Source organism: Crinia signifera, chromosome 1 (assembly GCF_055691185.1).
Source record: "Crinia signifera chromosome 1, ASM5569118v1, whole genome shotgun sequence".
NCBI classification, from domain to species: domain Eukaryota; kingdom Metazoa; phylum Chordata; class Amphibia; order Anura; family Myobatrachidae; genus Crinia; species Crinia signifera.
The window spans coordinates 15,127,000-15,146,674 of NC_139217.1; the positions used below are offsets into that span (position 1 = coordinate 15,127,000).

Below are 19,675 nucleotides of genomic sequence, written 5' to 3' on the forward strand. Positions count from 1 at the left end.
CATTAGAGCCATATTGTGTAAGTGGAGATCAGGGTCGGACCTCACTAATGGCCAATATTTCTTTACTTTTTTAATTCTGCTGTTTGTCTCATTAGTATATTTATTGACCCAAATTACTTTATTTGTCTGATCTTTGGGTTTCTGGTTGGGCCGGAGTAATTCTTCTCTCCTCTTCAGGGAGGCTTTGGCACACTTTTTCAATAAATCAGCCTTGTCATACCCCCTCTCTAGAAATTTGTTGGTCATAACCTCTAATTCGAGTTTAGAGTGGGCGTATACGAATGGCCGCTGTCCCTACACAGATTGGTGATACAGCTTTACTTATTGAGGTGAGTGTACACTGTTTTTTTATGTAAGCTGTTTTGAGAAAAGCCAGATTAAAGGGCTGAAACGTCAACCGTTAAATCGGCTACGTGTATTCATTTATCCCTGACCCGAGTGCCACGCTTCTCTGCTCTATATCATCTGGACCCGCTCCAGCTTTGGAGGCACCGGGCACATCAAATCTGGACTAGGAGCCGAGTGCCGGCACAACAACCCCACATATATATATATATATATATATATATATATATATATATATATATATATATATATATATATATATATATATATATATATATATATATATATATATATATATATATATATAGAAAGGGGGGTACTGTTATTGCGCTACCGCCTGTATACAGTAACATGATCTTTTCACAGTAAATTGTGCTGTCTTCTTAGATCAGGTCTTCTTGGATTGTCCAAAAACAAATTAGTCAGTTTTGCGGATGGCTGCTTATTTCTGCTATTAAGACATGTGTTGTGGCGTCTTAGGTGAATTCACTGGGAAAAGGGGGTGAGAAAATAGCGCTCTATAGTGTAATATGTTTCAAAACCAAATTGGATTTAAATAAAATTGTGCGTACCATGTAAAAATAATTATTGTGCTCATCAGATCTTTGTGGGTTTTTACCAGGATACTACCCGGATTGTGCAATTTTCTAGGATCCTCTTGGATGTCTCCCACAGGTTTTTCAAATCCCATGCAGGTTTAGGACCATATGTCCCACAGTGAAAAGAGCGAAAACTCCAATTATAATTAAAAAAGGAGTTTATTTAAAGTGCATCAAAAGTGAAAGTGAACAAAAATATCTTACATGAATAAGATTGGTGCTGGAGACAGAAACGGTTAGCCCTCAACGCGTTTCGTCTCTTATGCCATACGCAGATGGCTGGACTTCATCAGGAGAGTAATTACAAAGACTACAAGAATGTTTATTTATAGGGTGGCCACTTAGATCTACACGCCATGTATGGCCATTCCGGATCACGTAATTAGCGCACTTTTGCGCATGCGCGAGACTGTCGTAGTCTCGCGTGTATTGTTAGTTGTTATGGATCGTGTAATCAGCGCACTATTGCGCTTAGCGAGACTCCCGTAGTCTCACGTTTGTTATTCGTTGTCACGGATGCTTGGTATCACCGTCTCTATGATGTGGTAACCATAGCGCCATTCCGTATTCTCTTGCGCATGCGCGGGACTTCTATAGTCTCGCATTTGTTCTGGTGTTACTACGGACGCTACATTATCACTATGTGATACGCTTCCATTCTCAGATAGCATGTCTATGGAATCGCCCTTTCTCTTTCTGTATGGTAGGGGTTCCTTTATACTTTGTGTGTGCCAGTAACGGCAAAATTTTAATCCGTATTTATATCCATTAAATTAGTAATTTGAAAAAAGTGCCACACTATAAATAACATTTACAAAGGTTTTATCAATAAAAAATATACACAAAAAATTCACGTAGATGTACATAGAAAAATACACAATTGAATCCAACAGTATAAAAAACAATTTAAAATAATTAAATTATGTGCTTCCTATTAAAATCGCACTAAACCAACAGTGTTGTACTTAAATTTTCAAAAAGGGGGAGAGGGGAAGGTTGTATTATTGCATTATTATTATTATTATTATTATTATTATTATTATTATTATTATTATTATTATATTATTGTTTGTATTATTGCACTGTTATAGTAAGCATTTTTATACACCACAACCTGTCCATCTTTTTGCATAACCACACCTTGCACTAAGGGGCGGATTGCTACACTAAAATCTACCCTACTGCATAACCAAAAACCGGATCATCGGTCATACAGCAAGTGCAGCTGCTATATATATATATATATATATATATATATATATATATATATATATATGACAGTAGCTAGCAAGCAGCGGCACTCAACAGGATTTTTGATGGTGGCAAAAAAGGTTTTAATTCCAATGTTTCGAGGCTCTGAAATGGCCCCTTTGTCAAGGTGTACAAACCTTGTATATATATATATATATATATATATATATATAGATTCGGTTGGCGGCCTGGCACTCACCCAACGGGGTACAGCTACCTCCGGTGCCTTCTGGACACAGTGAATATACAAAAGAATAACTCACAACAGTGGCACTCGTGAGGAATTTTCAGCGTGTATTGTAACCAAATCCAACATTTCGGGGCTGGTATCGCCCCTTTGTCAAGGTGTGGGTAACGGGTAAAAGGTTACTCACACCTTGACAAAGGGGCAATACCAGCCCCAAAGCGTTGGATTTGGTTACAATACACGCTGAAAATTCCTTACGAGTGCCGCTGTTGTGAGTTATTCTTTTGTTTATATATATAGATATATATATATATATATATATATCTATATATATATATATATAGGTAAATCAGGCAACAGGCGTCACTCGGAGTCTTGAAGTAAAAAAAAGTGCTTTATTGCATATCAGGTGACCTACACCAGTGTTTCGAGCCCAGTGCTCATCCTCAAGACTCCGAGTGACGCCTGTTGCCTGATTTACCTGTGTTGGACCTGCGTGGTTCTGGGAAGGCACCGGAGCAAGCTGCCTTTTTGTTTCTTTAGTGGAGTGCTGGATTATTTCTTCTCTCTCTCTCTCTCTCTCTCTCTCTCTCTCTCTCTCTCTCTCTCTCTCTCTCTCTCTCTATATATATATATATATATATATATATATATATATATAGTAGTATTGAAAAAATATAGACGCACACATTATAGACTGACAATATATATATATATATATATATATATATATATAAAATGTATGCATCAATCTGCATCTGTGTAAGTAAGATAAACAAATATATATCTTTTAATTCAACACAGCTGCGTTTAAAATATATTTCTTAATATAATGACACCAAATTACCTATATATCTATAGATATATTAGGGCGAAGTGAAAAAAACTGAAATTAAGAAATTCAAAATCGGCTAGTGTGGGAAAGTTGTGACTTGACCTGAATAAGAAACGTGCAAAAGCTTTTTGATCAACATCTTCTGTTCTGACAAGAGGCCTGAAGTTTCACTTTTTTGGTAAAAATGACGAAAACTATGACGAAGCTCCGATCTAGTTAGAATTATGTCATGATGTCTTAGAGTGGTTTATTAATATACTTTAGCTTAGTAAAAGAGAGTACAAGCTTGTCCTAGTGCAAAGTGACTGACTTTGGCGGGAGAAAAAAATCCCTGATAAATGACCCATTTTCATGGTTTCAATTGCAAATATGGTGTTTTCTTTTTTTTTTTTTTTTTTGGGGGGGGGGGGGGATGCTCTGTAATTGATGTTATTAAGAAAATAAACTTGGTGAAAAAAAAAAACCCCAGGGTAAATCCCTTTTGTTTGCCTTTAATAGAATAGTGCACCTATGTGTCTTCTAATGTCCAGCAAACTCTTTACTGAAGGCTCCAGTAAGTTCAGTAACCAACGCATTACACTCTGTTCTTTAGATGCAGGATTTAAAACACTTCTGTTTATTGTCTTTACTTGCGGCTGTTTATTTTAAACATGAATTGTTCTGAAAAACTGTTTTGCATCAGCTATGCTGAAAGGGCCTCATTACGGCATATAGTTATGCCAAAAAAAAGCCAATATATTAACAGTTAAATACGTTGAAGTGTATTATGATGTAATAAACAATTACATCTAATGTTTAGTGATATTTAAAATGATACATTAAACAGTTTACACTGTTACTTGTAATACTTATTGTAACAGTTACTGTTTTTCAATAACATAATATATATTAACCTGTTTAAAACAGGTGATTGCAATCATACATTAAGAGGGAAGTCCAGAAACAGACCGAAGTGTCCCTCCTGGAGAGGGTCATGTTGGGAGGTATGCATGTTGTTTAATGTTTGTTTGAGCAGACATTCTAAGCTTTATAAAAAACGTTTTTATTATTTGTTTCAGAATGTGTTATTCTACATTTCAATCTTCATTGACTTTAATATTGTGGTCATACAAAAATGTATTCACATAGATACAGAAGGAGTTGCTGTAATCTGAATGTTTCTAAGCAAATAGCTTAGTGTGCCTTGGCGTGAATGAGGAGTGCGTGTGCGTGAGATGCTTATGCTTCCATGGACCTGCAAATGGCGTGCTGAGTCATCACCACAGTGCACCGGCGCATCCAACAGAGGTGGCTCCATGTGTAATACAGAGGTGGCTGCATGTGTAATACAGAGGTGGCTCCATGTGTAATACAGAGGTGGCTGCATGTGTAATACAGAGGTGGCTGCATGTGTAATACAGAGGTGGCTGCATGTGTAATACAGAGGTGGCTCCATGTGTAATGTAATTATAATTGTTATACTGAGCGCTAATGCCACATGAGATATACTGTATAAGGGGTATTCAATATTGATCAATATTTCTGACAGGCGGAAATATAAGCCATCAGTATTTACTCCCAGCTGTTTGTGTCCGGGATTTACTTGTGCAGATTTTAATTTATTTACAGGCAAATCTGCCTTATCGAAAATGACCATTGGATTGACAAATCCATGGCCATATTCATCCATCAGCAGATGTTTTTGCCGATATGTCAACTTTTCAACTGTCTTAATTCATTTGGACGATTGGACAAATGGACCAAATGATGAATCGGTTGAATTTCAGTTCAACACAATCTTGACTTAATGGACAATATTTCCAACCATTGGAAATATCGGCCGGGATTGAATACCCCCGTTAGCATAACAGATGGAAGAAAATCCTTTTGATAATAAAATGGATAGAGGCTGTTTTATTCTAATGACTATTGATGTGTGTTTTATGTTTCATTGTAGACAGTGAGATCTGCCATAGGTGTCCTGATGAGGAGTGGCCGGATGAGAGACAAGTCAGATGTGTTCCCAAAACATACAACTTTCTGTCATATGAACAGGACATTGTGGTGCTAATATCTTCAGTAACAGCTTTATCTCTCTCTGCCATAACATTATTTATATTGGGGAACTTTATTTATTACTGGGACACTCCAATTGTGAAAGCCAATAATCGTACTGTAAGCTTCATTCTCCTGGTCTCCATCTTGCTGAGCTTCCTCTGTGTGTTCTTGTTCCTTGGCCGGCCGTTGGATATAACCTGCAGGCTGAGACAGACGTCATTTGGGATCTTCTTCTCCACAGCTGTCTCTTCTGTACTGGCAAAAACTGTCAATGTCTGCATTGCTTTCAAAGCCACCAAACCCGGCAGTCCCTGGAGGAAGTGGGTCACACTCAAATTATCTCATTATGTGGTCATTGTGTGCTCCTCTGTCCAAGCTCTGATCTGTAGTGTCTGGCTGTCTGTGTCTCCTCCCTACCAGGAGTATGACCATCACACCTACCAGGGAATAATTATCATTCAGTGTAATGAAGGGTCGCTGATTGGGTTTTACTCTATGTTGGGTTACATGGGGATCCTGGCCGCTGTGAGCTTTGTTCTGGCTTTCATGGTGAGGACATTACCAGACAGCTTTAATGAGGCCAAGTACATCACCTTCAGCATGCTGGTGTTCTGCAGTGTGTGGGTTACAATGATTCCAGCTTATCTGAGCACCAAGGGGAAAGATGCGGTGGCTGTGGAGATATTCGCCATACTGACTTCATGTGCTGGAGTTCTGGGCTGTATATTTCTCCCAAAACTTTATATTCTGCTTATAAAATCTGAACTGAACTCCAGAAAAATCATTCTGGAGAAAAACAATATATAAAGCCTCATGTAGAGCATTATTATACAATGCCTCAACATTTTTCCCTGATGTCACATCCTTATATAAATATGTATAGGTACTTCTAGCAGAGTTACACAACTAACCTATTACATTATTACATGTAATGCTCTGTGTAAATCTAATACAATAGTGAAAATACAGTATTTAGACATAAACATTGGCCCAGCCCTTGTCTCCTCTCTTGCATGGTTTGATAATTTGCCAGGTATTTATATACTGTAGTTATTGAGCAAATACATTTATTACTATAAAAAATAAAGAATTATTTGATCACTGGTCACAACTGATGTCTGAGTAAATGGCATGTGATGCAACGGAAATTCAACATCACAAGACTAAGGATAAAATGTAATATGGTGAGATTTTTAGACATGTGTTTTTTTGGGGAATAAAACAGGTGAATTTGCATGTTTAAGTAACAAGATATTGGTTCCCCCAGCACACTGAATAGTATTAGTAACCAATCTTGAACAATACATCATAATAGAATTCAGAGATCATTTCTGAATTATCTCTGAATTCTATTATCATGTAGTGTTCAAGATTGGTTACTAATACTATTCAGTGTGCTGGGGGAACCAATGTCTTGTTACTTACTCAGTATTAACCCCTCCCTTGCATGCACCTGAATAGTATTACTGAACTAATTTGAGCATCTACCACTATCTGTATGAATTTGCATGTTTAAAACAATTTCACATGTAATAACATGAGAATTGCGGTAAAATTCACGTTTTGACCTCTCTATAACTTGGCACATTAAAAATCGCATCCATATATTTGTTATAGAAAACATCAAAATTGCAAATGTAAAAGGGTGCAAATTTTCAACAAATGTAGGGGTCTCCTGTATTTTGTAACCAGCTTTAACAGCCAATGGTTTCATACCACAGTCGGGGCTAGGTCACCTGGCCATCACATGACTATAGGCGAATCTAGGGGGTGGTCTGAGGGATGGGGCTTTCCAAGGATGGGTGCTTATAATGTTAAATGCACCCCCACGCCACCCCCCAAATATAAAGCGTGACGAGCGCAGCGAGCCCACGTGGGGCGGCGGTACGCATCCTCCGACCTTTTCATACCCCCACAATCCACGTCGGCTTGAAGTTGATTTTATAAAGTGTGACGAGCCCAGCGAGGTATACGCGTCCCCTCGCGGGCTTCACAGGTATCCGCGTGCGCTCGCCACGCTTCGGGCTCGGTGGCTCGCTGCGCTCGCCACACTTTATAAAATCAACTCCACGCCGACGTGAATAGTGGGGGTATGAAAAGGTCGTAGGATGCGTACCGCCGCCCCACGCGGGCTCGCTACGCTCGCCACGCTTCGGGTTCACGTTTATACTTGGGGGGTGGCGTGGGGGTGCATTTCACCATTGTAAGCACCCATTAGGGTGCTTATACAATTTAATATCGCATATGGGTTCAAATCACATTGCATCGCATTGCATGTCATCGGGTGTATGGCATGCGATGCAATAAAAAATCAGGCGACTAATTATCGTGGGCGCGGTGCTAGTACACAAGTACCAAAAAATTTTTATAGCTCTATTGTCATTCTTAGAATCCTACCACATAGATATTATGTGGACATTTCAATTTAATATTGTCTCATTTTTTTGGACAGATCTCCCCCTCATAAAAACATAAACCTACAGTATTACTGAAAATAGGTGTCCCCTATATTACACAATTGCTTAATATGGTTGACATGTGGAGAGCTTTGAACCCAGTATAAAGGGATTCACCTGCACCTCACTTACACATAAAACCTGACCAAGAATAGACTATAAACTATTGGTTGAACCTTTATTTACAAAGAAAAAAATCTGACACCCCCCCCCCCCACAAAAAAAAAACACCACTGATTCTTTCTGACAATGGTCTAAATTCCATAGAATTAGACCTGAGTAACTCTAAACCTATAAAACCCATTTGGAGATTTCCTTCCTACCTAACCCAATCTGAAGGCTTTCCCGAAAAATTATACTATCTTGGAAGCAATATTGCTTTGATAATATGACTGCAGAATCTTCTAATCTTGCCATATTCTGGCAAGCAGCCAAAGCCATGATTAGAGGCAAGGTCATCCCGTATGTCTCGAGAATTAAAAAAATAACAAAATTCTAAGTATATTGAATTTCAATCTCAGCTGTCAGATGCCTTCCAATTATTTAAACTTATTTATTCTGTGGTGGAAGCTAGGGCTGCTTATCGGACTGCTAAACTACATTTTGATGAGTATCTCCGAATTTATGGAGATAAATATCTTTTTTACGTAAAATCTAAATTCTATAAATTGGGGAACAAAATGGGATGACTACTTACACTACTACTACACGGCTCTAGACAACATTCAGTGATTAACCTTTTATTAAAAATAGATGGCACTATGACGACATCTGATACCCAAATAGCTGAAGTTATGGAAACTATTACATAAATTTAAACTCACCACTGCCTGCTCCTCCAGATAAACCAATGGGTAATGCAACTCATACCTCTTCTCCATAAAATCCCTTTTTGGAATCTCTTCCTCTAACTCAGATGCTGGAACCCTTAAAACAAACCTTAATTGGACCAATTACTACTGAAGAAATATCATGGGCCATTGGGCCGCTAACATTGGCTAAGGCACCAGGCCCTGGTGGCTTTTCTAATGAGTTTTATAATATCATGGAACCTTAGCTTGGAAAACCATTAGCGGCTTGTTTTAACCACATTAATGACCATGGTATTGTTCTGGCCTATTTTTCATGTGCCATTATAAAAGTGCTACCTAAGGCAGGCAAAAATTTAAGTTTGGCAGGCTCTCTGCTGAATATTGATTATAAATTATTCACAAAAATATTGGCAGAGAGATTGAAACCTATATTACCTAAGATAATCTATAAAGACCAAACAGGTGTTATAACAGGGATACACTCTGTAGTGAATGTCAGATGTGTCTTGGTAACAATTCAGCACTTTAGTGCCCAATCTATAGCCTGTAATGGTCTTCTTCCCATACCCTTATTTCAGCTTGGTAGAGGCACCCGTCAAGATCGCTGTTGCCATCTCACCTGAACAGATCCAGTGTTACATCCACAGAGGCAAGAAGACAGTGATTAAATACTGATATTTAGTTATAAGAGTGGCAATCTGGTCTTTTGAACCTCAATATCACGAGGAGGGGGGGCAGTAGGTTGACTTGTGATTTAATGATTGGATCTAGGAATTTTAAGAATGTTTCCCATTATAAGAAGCATGCACACAATGATGAGGAGGGGTATAGGCTGATCGTGCGGATATCAAAGACCAGACATTGCAATAATTTGCTATGGAGATCAGAGACAGAGGGTGTGAACAGAAGCATCAAGAGGATATGCACATGTTAAATGTTACACATAGTTTAAGGTACTGTAAAATTACATTCTCACCTACTCATGTTTAGTGTCAAAATGATCAGCGTATTATTAGCTATCAACTGGTAGATACAAATAAACCATACTACACAGTATTCACATGATATGGCCAATATTAAATATTAAGCATTCGCACTCTCTAGCTAGTAGGTGGATGTGGGTTAAGAACTGGTGAAACCAGTTCTTTGAACAAGTCAATAGGCAAGCCAGTGTTGTGACTCTTCCAGAGAACAATGCCTCATCTGAGCGTAGCTATTTTTGCAAATGTAGCAAGTACTGTAAATGGATTCTAAAAAATGTTTACAGCAGTAGAATTTGTACGAAAAGCGATTGCACAGGCGAAACGCAATGGTGGATGAGAGGGAATATTGCTGCCTAATACTAGTTACACCAACACAGCGGTAACTACCTTGGAGACGGACCAGCCCTACATCTTTTATACCCGCATAGCCATACTTACATTGCTCCTCCCAAAGGACAGAAGGGAGTTTTTGATAACCCATCCAGTGGCTCCCATATACAATACGGCCGGGGACAGCTATCCCCCAAATGTGGAGGAATCCCACAAAGGGTAACAGAGTGAGCAGGTTGTGAAAGCCTGAGTTTCCCTGCCAAGGGGACTCATCCTGGACACCGCCTACATGGGCATTATAGCAACAGACTTCTACCTTACACCTAAGACTGATATGGTACCATATAGATTGACTCATATTCGCTCTTCAACTAAAGATTTTCAGCAGCAGATTTTTGCAATATTTTTATAATTTTTTAGAATTATTGCTTTGATTGAATGTAACATGTTCTTGACTGTTTTTTATTATATATGGTAATAAATGTATTTTCATTTAAATTTGAAAATTAATGGCACCATAGTTGCATATTTTATTGAATATTGAAACAATTGTTTACCAGATTTTAGCGCAGTGTACTCCCCTTTTTTTCCCTTGTATATTGTTTACCTATGGGTTTTGACAACCCTATTAGTACACCACAGATTGACAAGGCAGCTCAGTCCTTTTTGCGCCCATACCTGATAACTCTTTATCACCACCCTCCACTCTAATAGATAAGAGAAACTCATTTTTAGTCCAAGGTCCATCTACAAGTCCAAGGTGTGCCAAATTGTGCGATAGAGTACATGGCACAATAAAACAAAGATGTATGTGGACATATATGTATGTTTACTTTGGGCAGGGGCAATGTAAAGATGGTGTATTATTTTAAAATGGAATTCTTGGAGGTAAGCGGATTGTAATAATTTCATACAGTGTGAGAAATGCCCTAAAAGAGTGTGGTTATCTGTAAGTTCAGCTATGTCAGAGGACCAAGAATCCAGCAAATTGGTTGGAGGAGAGTTAGAGGGGTAAGTAAGGACAGTGTCATATAAATACAATGTTTTAAAGGTATGTGTGAGTAGAACCAAGAAAGGAGGTGAGAGAGGGTCAGGAGTATGAAGTAAGATTATATCGGGAATCGGCAGGGTGATATAGTGCCATATCTGGAGGTACATATAGAAGTGTGTGCTAGGGAGGGTGTACATTTATTTAAGTTTATCGAATGACAACATGAATCCACCAGGATCAAATAATTTGGTAGCCAAGTTTAGGCCCTTACATTTCCACAGCCAATAATTCCCATTGGGATAATCCCCATGGAGTAATTTTAGGATTTCTGTGAAGTAGTTTGTTGATCTGGATCCACGCATAATATGTTTTTCTGAAGAGGACATGTTCCAACAAAGATGGAGGCAGAGGCGTAACTACTTTTTTTGCGCCCCCCCCCCCCCGCCGGACATTTCGGGCGCCCCCCCCCCCCCCCCCCCCCCGAAATATTAACCCCCTCCTTACCCGTCCCCATTGCCGCCGGCGCTTCTGCCTCTAACCCGACATGCAGATCTGTGTCGGGTGACGGGCGGTCCCCGGCTCCGGCTGCAGTGCTAATAGTGCTAATATAATAAGAGACACTCGGAAAATGGCTGCCCCCATACAGCATTATGGGGGCAGCCATTTTCCGAGTGTCTCTTCTTATATTAGCACTGCAGCCGGAGCCGGGGACCGCCTGTCACCCGACACAGATCTGCGTGTCGGGTTAGAGGCAGCGGCGCCGGCGGCAATGGGGTAAGGAGGGGGAGGGGGAGGGCAGGAGTTGGGAGCTGGGACCAGGTGGTAACTATAGTCCCGCAGAATCCCCAGGCGCCCACACCTGCCTAGCGCCTCCCTGCCACCGCAGGGGCTGCGGGACTATAGTTACATCCACTGGATGGAGGGAGAAGGAGTTTAGGCCTGTGGAGGAAAATGTGTAAAATATAGCTTTCAGCATTGGTAAAGGTAGATTTGTCGTGAAACGAGTCATTAATGAAGCGGACGTGGATAGATCATGAGTACAGCTAAAAATATTAAATTTGAAGTGCATTAATCTAGTTATAGTCATTCTGGGTCTATTTCTGCACCACAGAAATTTAGATATGAGCTTAGCAAGAAGATGTATGTCCGATTTAGGCATAAGGGAGGTGATGAATGGAAGGCAGTAGAATAATTTAGGGAAAATTATACTTTTTAGGACTGGTGCTCAGCCAAGTAACAAGAGTGGAAGCTTTTTCATACTCTCTAGTTGAGATGTAACTTTTGGTATCAAGGGATTGAGATTGGAACAGTAAAGGTTGTGGGGGTCTCTGGGAAACACAACACCCAGGTATTTAATGTGGGAGTTCTGTACTTGTAAATTAGATTGGGTTCATGAGTGCAATGTTTGTGAAGGGAGACAATGGGAGCAGTTTGGATTTACTTACGTTCATTTTATAACCTGATTGAGGGCCAAATTATTGAAAAATCTGCATGATCGCTGGGATAGCTGACATGTCAGCTATCCCAGCATGTGATCGGTGAACAAGGCTAGTTTAAGTTCATGATCATTCAGGAAAATACTGGAAAATTCATGTGAATTCTGGTTGGCTATCATTACTCTTGCTATGGCGAAGAGTAAGGGGAAAGAGGACATCCCACATGGGTGCATCTTTGTATAGGGAATGGGGGTGAAAAAACCATTGCATGCTATTTGTGAGTTTGTATTAGGTTTATAAAGTTTGTATAAATGAGATAAAGAATTGGGAGATCTCAAATTTAGCCATAGTAGAGAATTGGTGGGGCCACAGCACCAGGTCAAATGCTTTTTGAGCATCAGTTGCCAGTATTGAGTTGGAAGAGTCAGATGACTTAGTGGAGGAGAAGGACTGGGTGGCTGCAAGTACTGTATTTTCCTGACATTGAGAACCAAGTGCCTACCCGTCATAAAACCTGTCTAATCTTGATGTTTGTATTAGGGAGAGTAGGATTAAGGCATTTAGCTAGGATTTTGGTCAGTAATTTATAATCACAATTTAACAAGGAAAAAGTGCAGTAGGAGCCGTCTTTAGGTATAGATGGAGCCCCTTTCCTGCTTTCAGGGGCTGGCGATCGAATCGCCATCCCCCACCAGCCACCAGGCCCTGCTATCCATCAGAATAGGGTGCATGCCCACGAGGTGCTTGCACGCCTCATTCCGATGGAGCTCCCCGACGGGCCCCACCACCTCTGCACCGTCCCCGTCGGTTGCCGCTGCCCCCCCATCCCCCTAACCCTGCCCATCTCTATTAAGCAGAGATGGGCAGGGTTATGCCATCCAGCCACTGAGTCACTGGGACACGCGTCACAGTCTAATGTAGTCCCTCTCAGCCAACACTCGCCATTGGGGACATTCTGGTGAGTGCCGGCATTGAATGAAAGGTACTCCATCTGTAGGTCTCGGCCCAGTTTTGGAAGTACTTTTATCACAGCCTAATTAAAATTGTTCATAACAATAGAATTAAACACTGAGACAAGTACAGGGGCTTGTGTGTCTAGGAATATACAATAAAAGTCTCCGGAGAACCCATCAGGACCTGGGGCTTTAGCAGCCTTAAACAATTTGATTGCTCGAGTGACTTATTTTTGGGAGATTGGGGTGGAAGGAGAACTAACAAATTGAGGTGGTATCTGGAGTTACAAAAGAGAAATCTAGGTGTGTTGGAGTTGTGGGTGCGTGGAAGTGTCTGCAATAGTCAGGGTGAGGGCTGGGCGAGGAAAGGGAGGAATATTTTGATGCATAAAAACTAGACATGACTAGACATCAGATTGGATAAGTGGATTAACAAACATTGGAGGGCGGTAGGAATTGAGAATTATAGAGAGCAGTTTGCCCGTCTTGTTCCCAAATTTATGGTAACAGTAGTTTGAGAGAAATTGTAATTTGTCTGTCATGGCAAGTAGTGTGTCACCCAGGTTTTGGCTTGGTGAAACGCAGTTCTATTTGTAATATTTGGATGGGAAATGTAAGTGGTGTCGGCCGCTGTTAAAGATTCCTGGACTTTAATATAGGAGGAGCACAATTGTTTCTTCCTTTTGGATTCAAAGGTTACTGTATTGTGATGCCTCTAAGTACCACTTTGGCTGTCATCCAATAAAGTGCAGGATTGGAGAGCAGTGTGTCTTTATTGTGTGCATGAAAGTCTTCCCATGACTCTAATAAAATTTGTCGGAATGAACCAGAGCTAGAGAGATGAGCAAGGAATCTCCATGCTCTGTAGGTGGAATTTTCATGGTAAGCCTGATATGTGTGGTAAATGAGTGCATGGCCAGAAAGGCAGATGGAGTGTATCCCAGAATATTTGATGTGAGGGAATAGAGAGGAGATACATATGAAGTATATACGGGAGAGAGTATGATGCGTATCAGAAAGGCAGGTGTATTCTTTTTGAGTAGGGTGAAGGTGTAAAGTTCAACTTTAATTCACACTACAATCCTACACACTATACTCACCTATTGGTCCACCACAGGTATGTCCAGTAGAATCGAATTGATTGGATCTGTGGAAGGATATTATACTTACTGAGGTCTCTGGCAAATATAGATCTGCTTTATTGCTTGTAGCATGCTACATAAAAAGAAGCAAGAGACCTTGGAAAGTATCATTTTCTTCCACAGCTCCACCCACTTGGATTCTACTGGACAAGGGGGCAGACCTACGGTGGACCAATAGATGAGTATATAGTCTATGATTGTAGTATGGGATTAAAGTTTTACTTTACTGGTGTCTGTGTGTTTTATTTAACTATTTGACAATGGGCTTTTAATGCCCCACATGCTGGGACTTCAGGTTCAACAACAATGCACAATGCAATGTTTTAATCTATTTTTCACACTTAAACTATCAGAAAATGGCCCACTGCAGGGCGGTAGATTAATTCTGCTGGGGGGACCCCTTTATTGGAAGAGTCCCCACTCCCCGGATAGAGTTAAATCCCACCTTGTAAATCACTGTGCTCACTGTGCAAATGGATGTGTACGGCTACAATGTCATTCACAGCTGTGTGAATATGTCCAAAACCCGTCGTCACACTCTCCATGGAATGATTCAAATTCCGATGTTTTCCCATTAAAAATGATAGAATTTACAAATTTATTATGATGCGATGTCGGGTAAACATTACCAAAAATTGTTACACAAACAGACCAGGTTCTGATAGGCAATTTTCAGAATAAACTTTATTGGCCATGTATACTCGTGTATACTAGGAATATTTGCAGATTTTGGTGCAGCTACAAGCAAGGGAACAAAAGGGAAGGCGTGACATATGAAGACATTACAACTGTTGTGCATACATATGTGACAGGTGGCCCCTGTGAGTGCGGTCGGTACCACCACATACCTGAGTATGGCAACGGCAGGGTAGCAGATCTCGTCACGGCCCTTGTTAGTAGATGGTAGACACTGAAGGCAAGAGATGGGTCACCCCGGGGAAAACCCACCAAGAAAGATGGCAACCACGGTTAGCATAAATGAGTATTTATTAAAGAATGACGTTATGCAATTGCTGAAATACCTTCAAAGACTTTATGCAAACATCACATGAAGGAAAAAGACATTTAACCATTGCTGTCTGAGTTTAGCAGCCAATGAACACTACAAAAGACAAGGGCAGATCGATACTGTTCATTTATGATTCCTCATCCAAAAAGACAATAACCTTCACACTTCTATATGTATAATGACATACCATAAAGACCTCAATAAGAAATGACCAAAGAACGTGATTAAAGAAGACACTCTAATAAAAATGACGTCAGGAAAAATAGGACTAGCATTCAGTCATGGTACTGTAAATCACTTGCAATACTTCTGAATGTCCGCCAGATGGCGCTATACCTTACACAAGTGTATCTTAACACGGTAGTCCCAGCTACAATACACAGTCACCGAGTTCAAAGAAAGGTCCCTCGAAGATCAATCCTCAGGGGAAGGGTGGTCCCTGCCTGAGTGTTCACACTACTATGAATCTGGCCAGAATGAATTAACAGTCCCCTTTTTAAAGGGGTACAAGAGAGCTCCCGTTACCTAGGGTGACTCCCTGCGGGTGATGCAATGGCCTTCAAAAAGACTTGAACACTGTCCTGCTTTTAAGGCTGGATGCAGGGGACAAGGGCATCAGTGGTTTAAATGGGTATGCGGGAAGGCCTTGAGGCTACTTAAAGGAATTGGGGCATAGTGTACCTGCTGCGTCTGCTACCGATGCCGGCTCCTGCCATAACGATTTTCCTGACTCTCACTTGGTTCCTGAATTCCGCCGTGGCACTTCACCTCTGCCCGGATCCCGGCCTGCAGCTCCACCACCTGTGACTGCCTCCTGGATCGATGCGCGGTCAGCATCTCCTTCTCCTCCTGGCTTCTGCTCAGAGGCGCGGCCCGTCTCTCTCTCCGCCCGCTGTCAATCACCAGCCTGGACTTCTCGATAGCGGCCGCTCTTCTCCCTGATGTCTCCGGCTGCACTCTGCTCCTCTTCAAATGCCCGCTGTGCACCGCTCTGCAACAACACAGGTTAGCCGCGCTCCGCTTCTCCCTTTTTAGCACGCTTCCTTCTTCACGCTGCTCAGCTCTGCAGAACTCCTTCACCTCTGACCTCCTCTTGTCCGCGCTCTCCTAGACAGAAAATAAGGAGCCAGACATGCTCCTTGCACGTGAAAGGGAGCTTGGGCGCTTGCTGGCCAGGTTAACCCACTCAGTACTGGGCAATGAGAATGGCATCCCTTCAGCAGCATTAGCCACAATTGTTGAGCCCTGCTATGGCTCATGGGCAGCTTAGGCACACCACTGTAGTGGGGTGCAACACACTCTCCCTCTGGAATAATGCATGTCCACATGCAACAGAACAGGGACGTTGAGTCCTAAACAAAGTCATTTTAATGTCCTTCATGAACAGTTAACGGTGGGAAAAGAATACATATAGACATATGATACATTTTAGGGAACAGAGTCAAATTAGTCTCGGTAGCGCAAGGGCAGAATGCCTCTGGTGCTGCATTCTGACCTCCTGTTACCGATTACATTCGGCGCAACCTCAACATGAGCAACTTTATGAACATTTGGCACTGGATCTGGCCTCTCAACATCAGGCTCCTCTTCCAGCAACTCTGGAGCTGCGCTCCTGACCCTGAGGTTGGGAACAGCGTGTCTCAAGAACATCAGTAGCTTAAATAGGTCACTATGTGGTATACCTCCCGAGTGATCCCATCCCTTAGGGCTCTCTGTTTCTTGCTGTGCGGGTTCCTGTTCTGCAGAGGTACATAGCTTCAGCTGGTCACGGGGAACGGTGATGATTCGGCCATCTTTTGCTTGAATCTGGTACAGTATGTGTGAGACTCATCGACTGGAACTGTCACGAGGGTATAGGGCGTTTCTTGCCACATTGTATCAAGTTTGCTGACATGGCGGCACTTGTCGCCCACTTGCAATAGCTCTGGTCAGGCGCAGAGGCGCTGGAACGTTTTTAGGTTGGGGGGGGCAAGATATAATCTCATTTTGGCGCCCCCTAAATTGCTATATGTTTTCCCCGGGCACTATACACACTGGCAGCGGCATATATGCATGGGCATTATACACAGGGCAGCGGCATATATGCGTGGGCATTATACACAAGGCAGCGGCATTTACGCATGGGCATTATACACAGGGCAGCGGCATATACACGTGGGCATAATACACCGGGCAGCGGCATATACATGTGGCCAGAGACACCAGGACTGACATTAATCCAGGGGTTGTCATTTACTCGTAAAAAGTGGAAAAAGTGGCAGTGTCACCCCCAAACAGATTTATGTGATTATGTCTGATTATGATAATCAGACATAATTACATAAACCTGTTTGGGTGTGAATCCAGGGGTAAATGACAACCCCTGGATGTGTCAGTCACTGGGGAAGGGAGGGTGAGAGAAGCAGCATTGGCAGGCGCACATCTTCCCTGCCACCCGCCCGGCTATATTACTGATTAATCAGCTGCCCACCCGCCCGCCAGGCATGTTTCGCGCCCCCCCCCCCAATTTGTAGTAGGTGAGGCTCCTGCTCCGTGAAAAGTGGGCACGGCCCAACATTATACCACACACCGTAATGCCCATTGCACATTTTAGCAAACTTTGTAATACCAATTACACATAAAGCCACATGCCATAATGACAATTACACATAAGGCCACACATGATGCCAATTGCATACTATAGAACACACCGTAATGCCCGTCGCATACTAACACACCGCAATGCCCGTCGCATACTAACACACCGCAATGCCCATCGCACACTATTTAACAAATCGTAATGTCCATTACACATTTAACACATAAGTGCCACTTACCTACATGCTCGGTGCCAGGGGCTTCATGCTCGATGCCATGGGCTTCATGCTCGATGCCAAGGGGGACTGAAATTGCTCGTTGCCAAGGGGGACTGAAATTTGCTCGCAGGGCGGGAAGGTGTGAGTAAACTATAGTGCAGAGCAGGGAGGGTGGGAGTGATAGTGCACAGCAGGGTGGGTGGGTGAGTGAGTGAGGATAGTGCACAGCAGGGTGGGTGGGTGAGGATAGTGCACAGCAGGGTGGGTGGGTGAGGATAGAGTGCACAGCAGGGTGGGTGGGTGAGGATAGTGCACAGCAGGGTGGGTGAGGATAGTGCACAGCAGGGTGAGTGAGGATAGTACACAGCAGGGTAGGTGGGTGAGGATAGTGCACAGGTGGGTGAGGATAGTGCACAGCAGGGTGGGTGGGTGAGGATAGTGCATGGGTGGGTGGGTGTTGGAGGATAGTGCAGAGATTAGTGCACCCCACCCCACCCACAGTCGGCAAAGCAGCAGCGGTGCTTTCCGCGCACCCCCTCCCCCCTGTCGCCGGGGTTGCCCGCTCCCGGCTCCCTGCTGTGCACAGTGCTGCTATTCAAAAGTCACTCACATCTCCCGCTGGACCGCGCTAGCCAATAGGCGCTTGCGGTCCAGCAGGCAATCAACTGGTGGCTACTGGACCGCGAGCGCCTATTGGCTAGCGCGGTCCAGCGGGAGATGTGAGTGACTTTTAAATATACTACGTCTCCTGGGGGCAGCGGGCAGCCGGCGGGGGAGCCGCACTGACTTGGGCACCTGAGCGGGCGTGATGGCTACGCCTCTGTCATTATTATCTGCCCGCCCGCCCTCCTATATTACATACCAGGCGCCGTGGATGGCTGCTGCTGCTGCCGCCGGGGAGATGTGTAGAAGTCGACGCGCCCGCCAATCACAGTGTATGTGGAGGGGATGCGCCGGCAGTGATTGGCTGGCGCGTCTTATGCACATCTCCCCGGCGGCAGCAGCAGCAGCCATCCCCGGCGCCTGGTATGAAATATAGGCAGCCGGGCGGATGATACTTTTTTAATATAGGCGGGCGGGCGGCTGTAATATAGGCGGGCCGGACATACTGGCGCCTCAGTAATTTTGGGGGGGGGCAAGCTGCCCCCTCGCCCCCCCCGTTCCGGCGCCACTGGTCAGGCGTCTGCTTTGTAGTCTCGCTCCTGCTAAGCATGAACCACTTCCAAACGTTGGGTAACATTCTATGGGATGTGCTAAATGCGCAATTTTTTTATCGCAGCACTTCGCCCTTTTTAAAATCGCAAGATTTGCCCGTTTTTCGTATATTTAATGAGATGCGAAAAACGGGCCAAATAGTGCGAATAGGTGCGAGGTGGTGCGATGTCTTTAGTCCTGAAAATGTGCGATTTTCATATCTGAAAATCGCACGTTTGCAGGAAAGCGCAAATAAAAAAAAAAAAAAAAACGAGCGCGGGGTCCCCCGCCAGAGCATAACCAGCCCCGGGCTCATTGAG

The 19,675-nt window shown here is 42.9% G+C and overlaps 1 protein-coding gene across 1 annotated transcript; it reads left to right on the top strand.

The window, feature by feature from the left end:
* Positions 1 to 281: 281 nt before the first annotated feature.
* LOC146074848 (vomeronasal type-2 receptor 26-like) lies at positions 282 to 6,061 on the top strand. The gene is made up of 3 exons (XM_083183838.1): positions 282 to 329; positions 4,276 to 4,333; positions 5,154 to 6,061. The coding sequence occupies exons 1-3, from the start codon at positions 282 to 284 to the stop codon at positions 6,059 to 6,061; spliced, it is 1,014 nt and encodes a 337-aa protein (XP_083039964.1).
* The last annotated feature ends 13,614 nt before the right edge of the window (positions 6,062 to 19,675 follow it).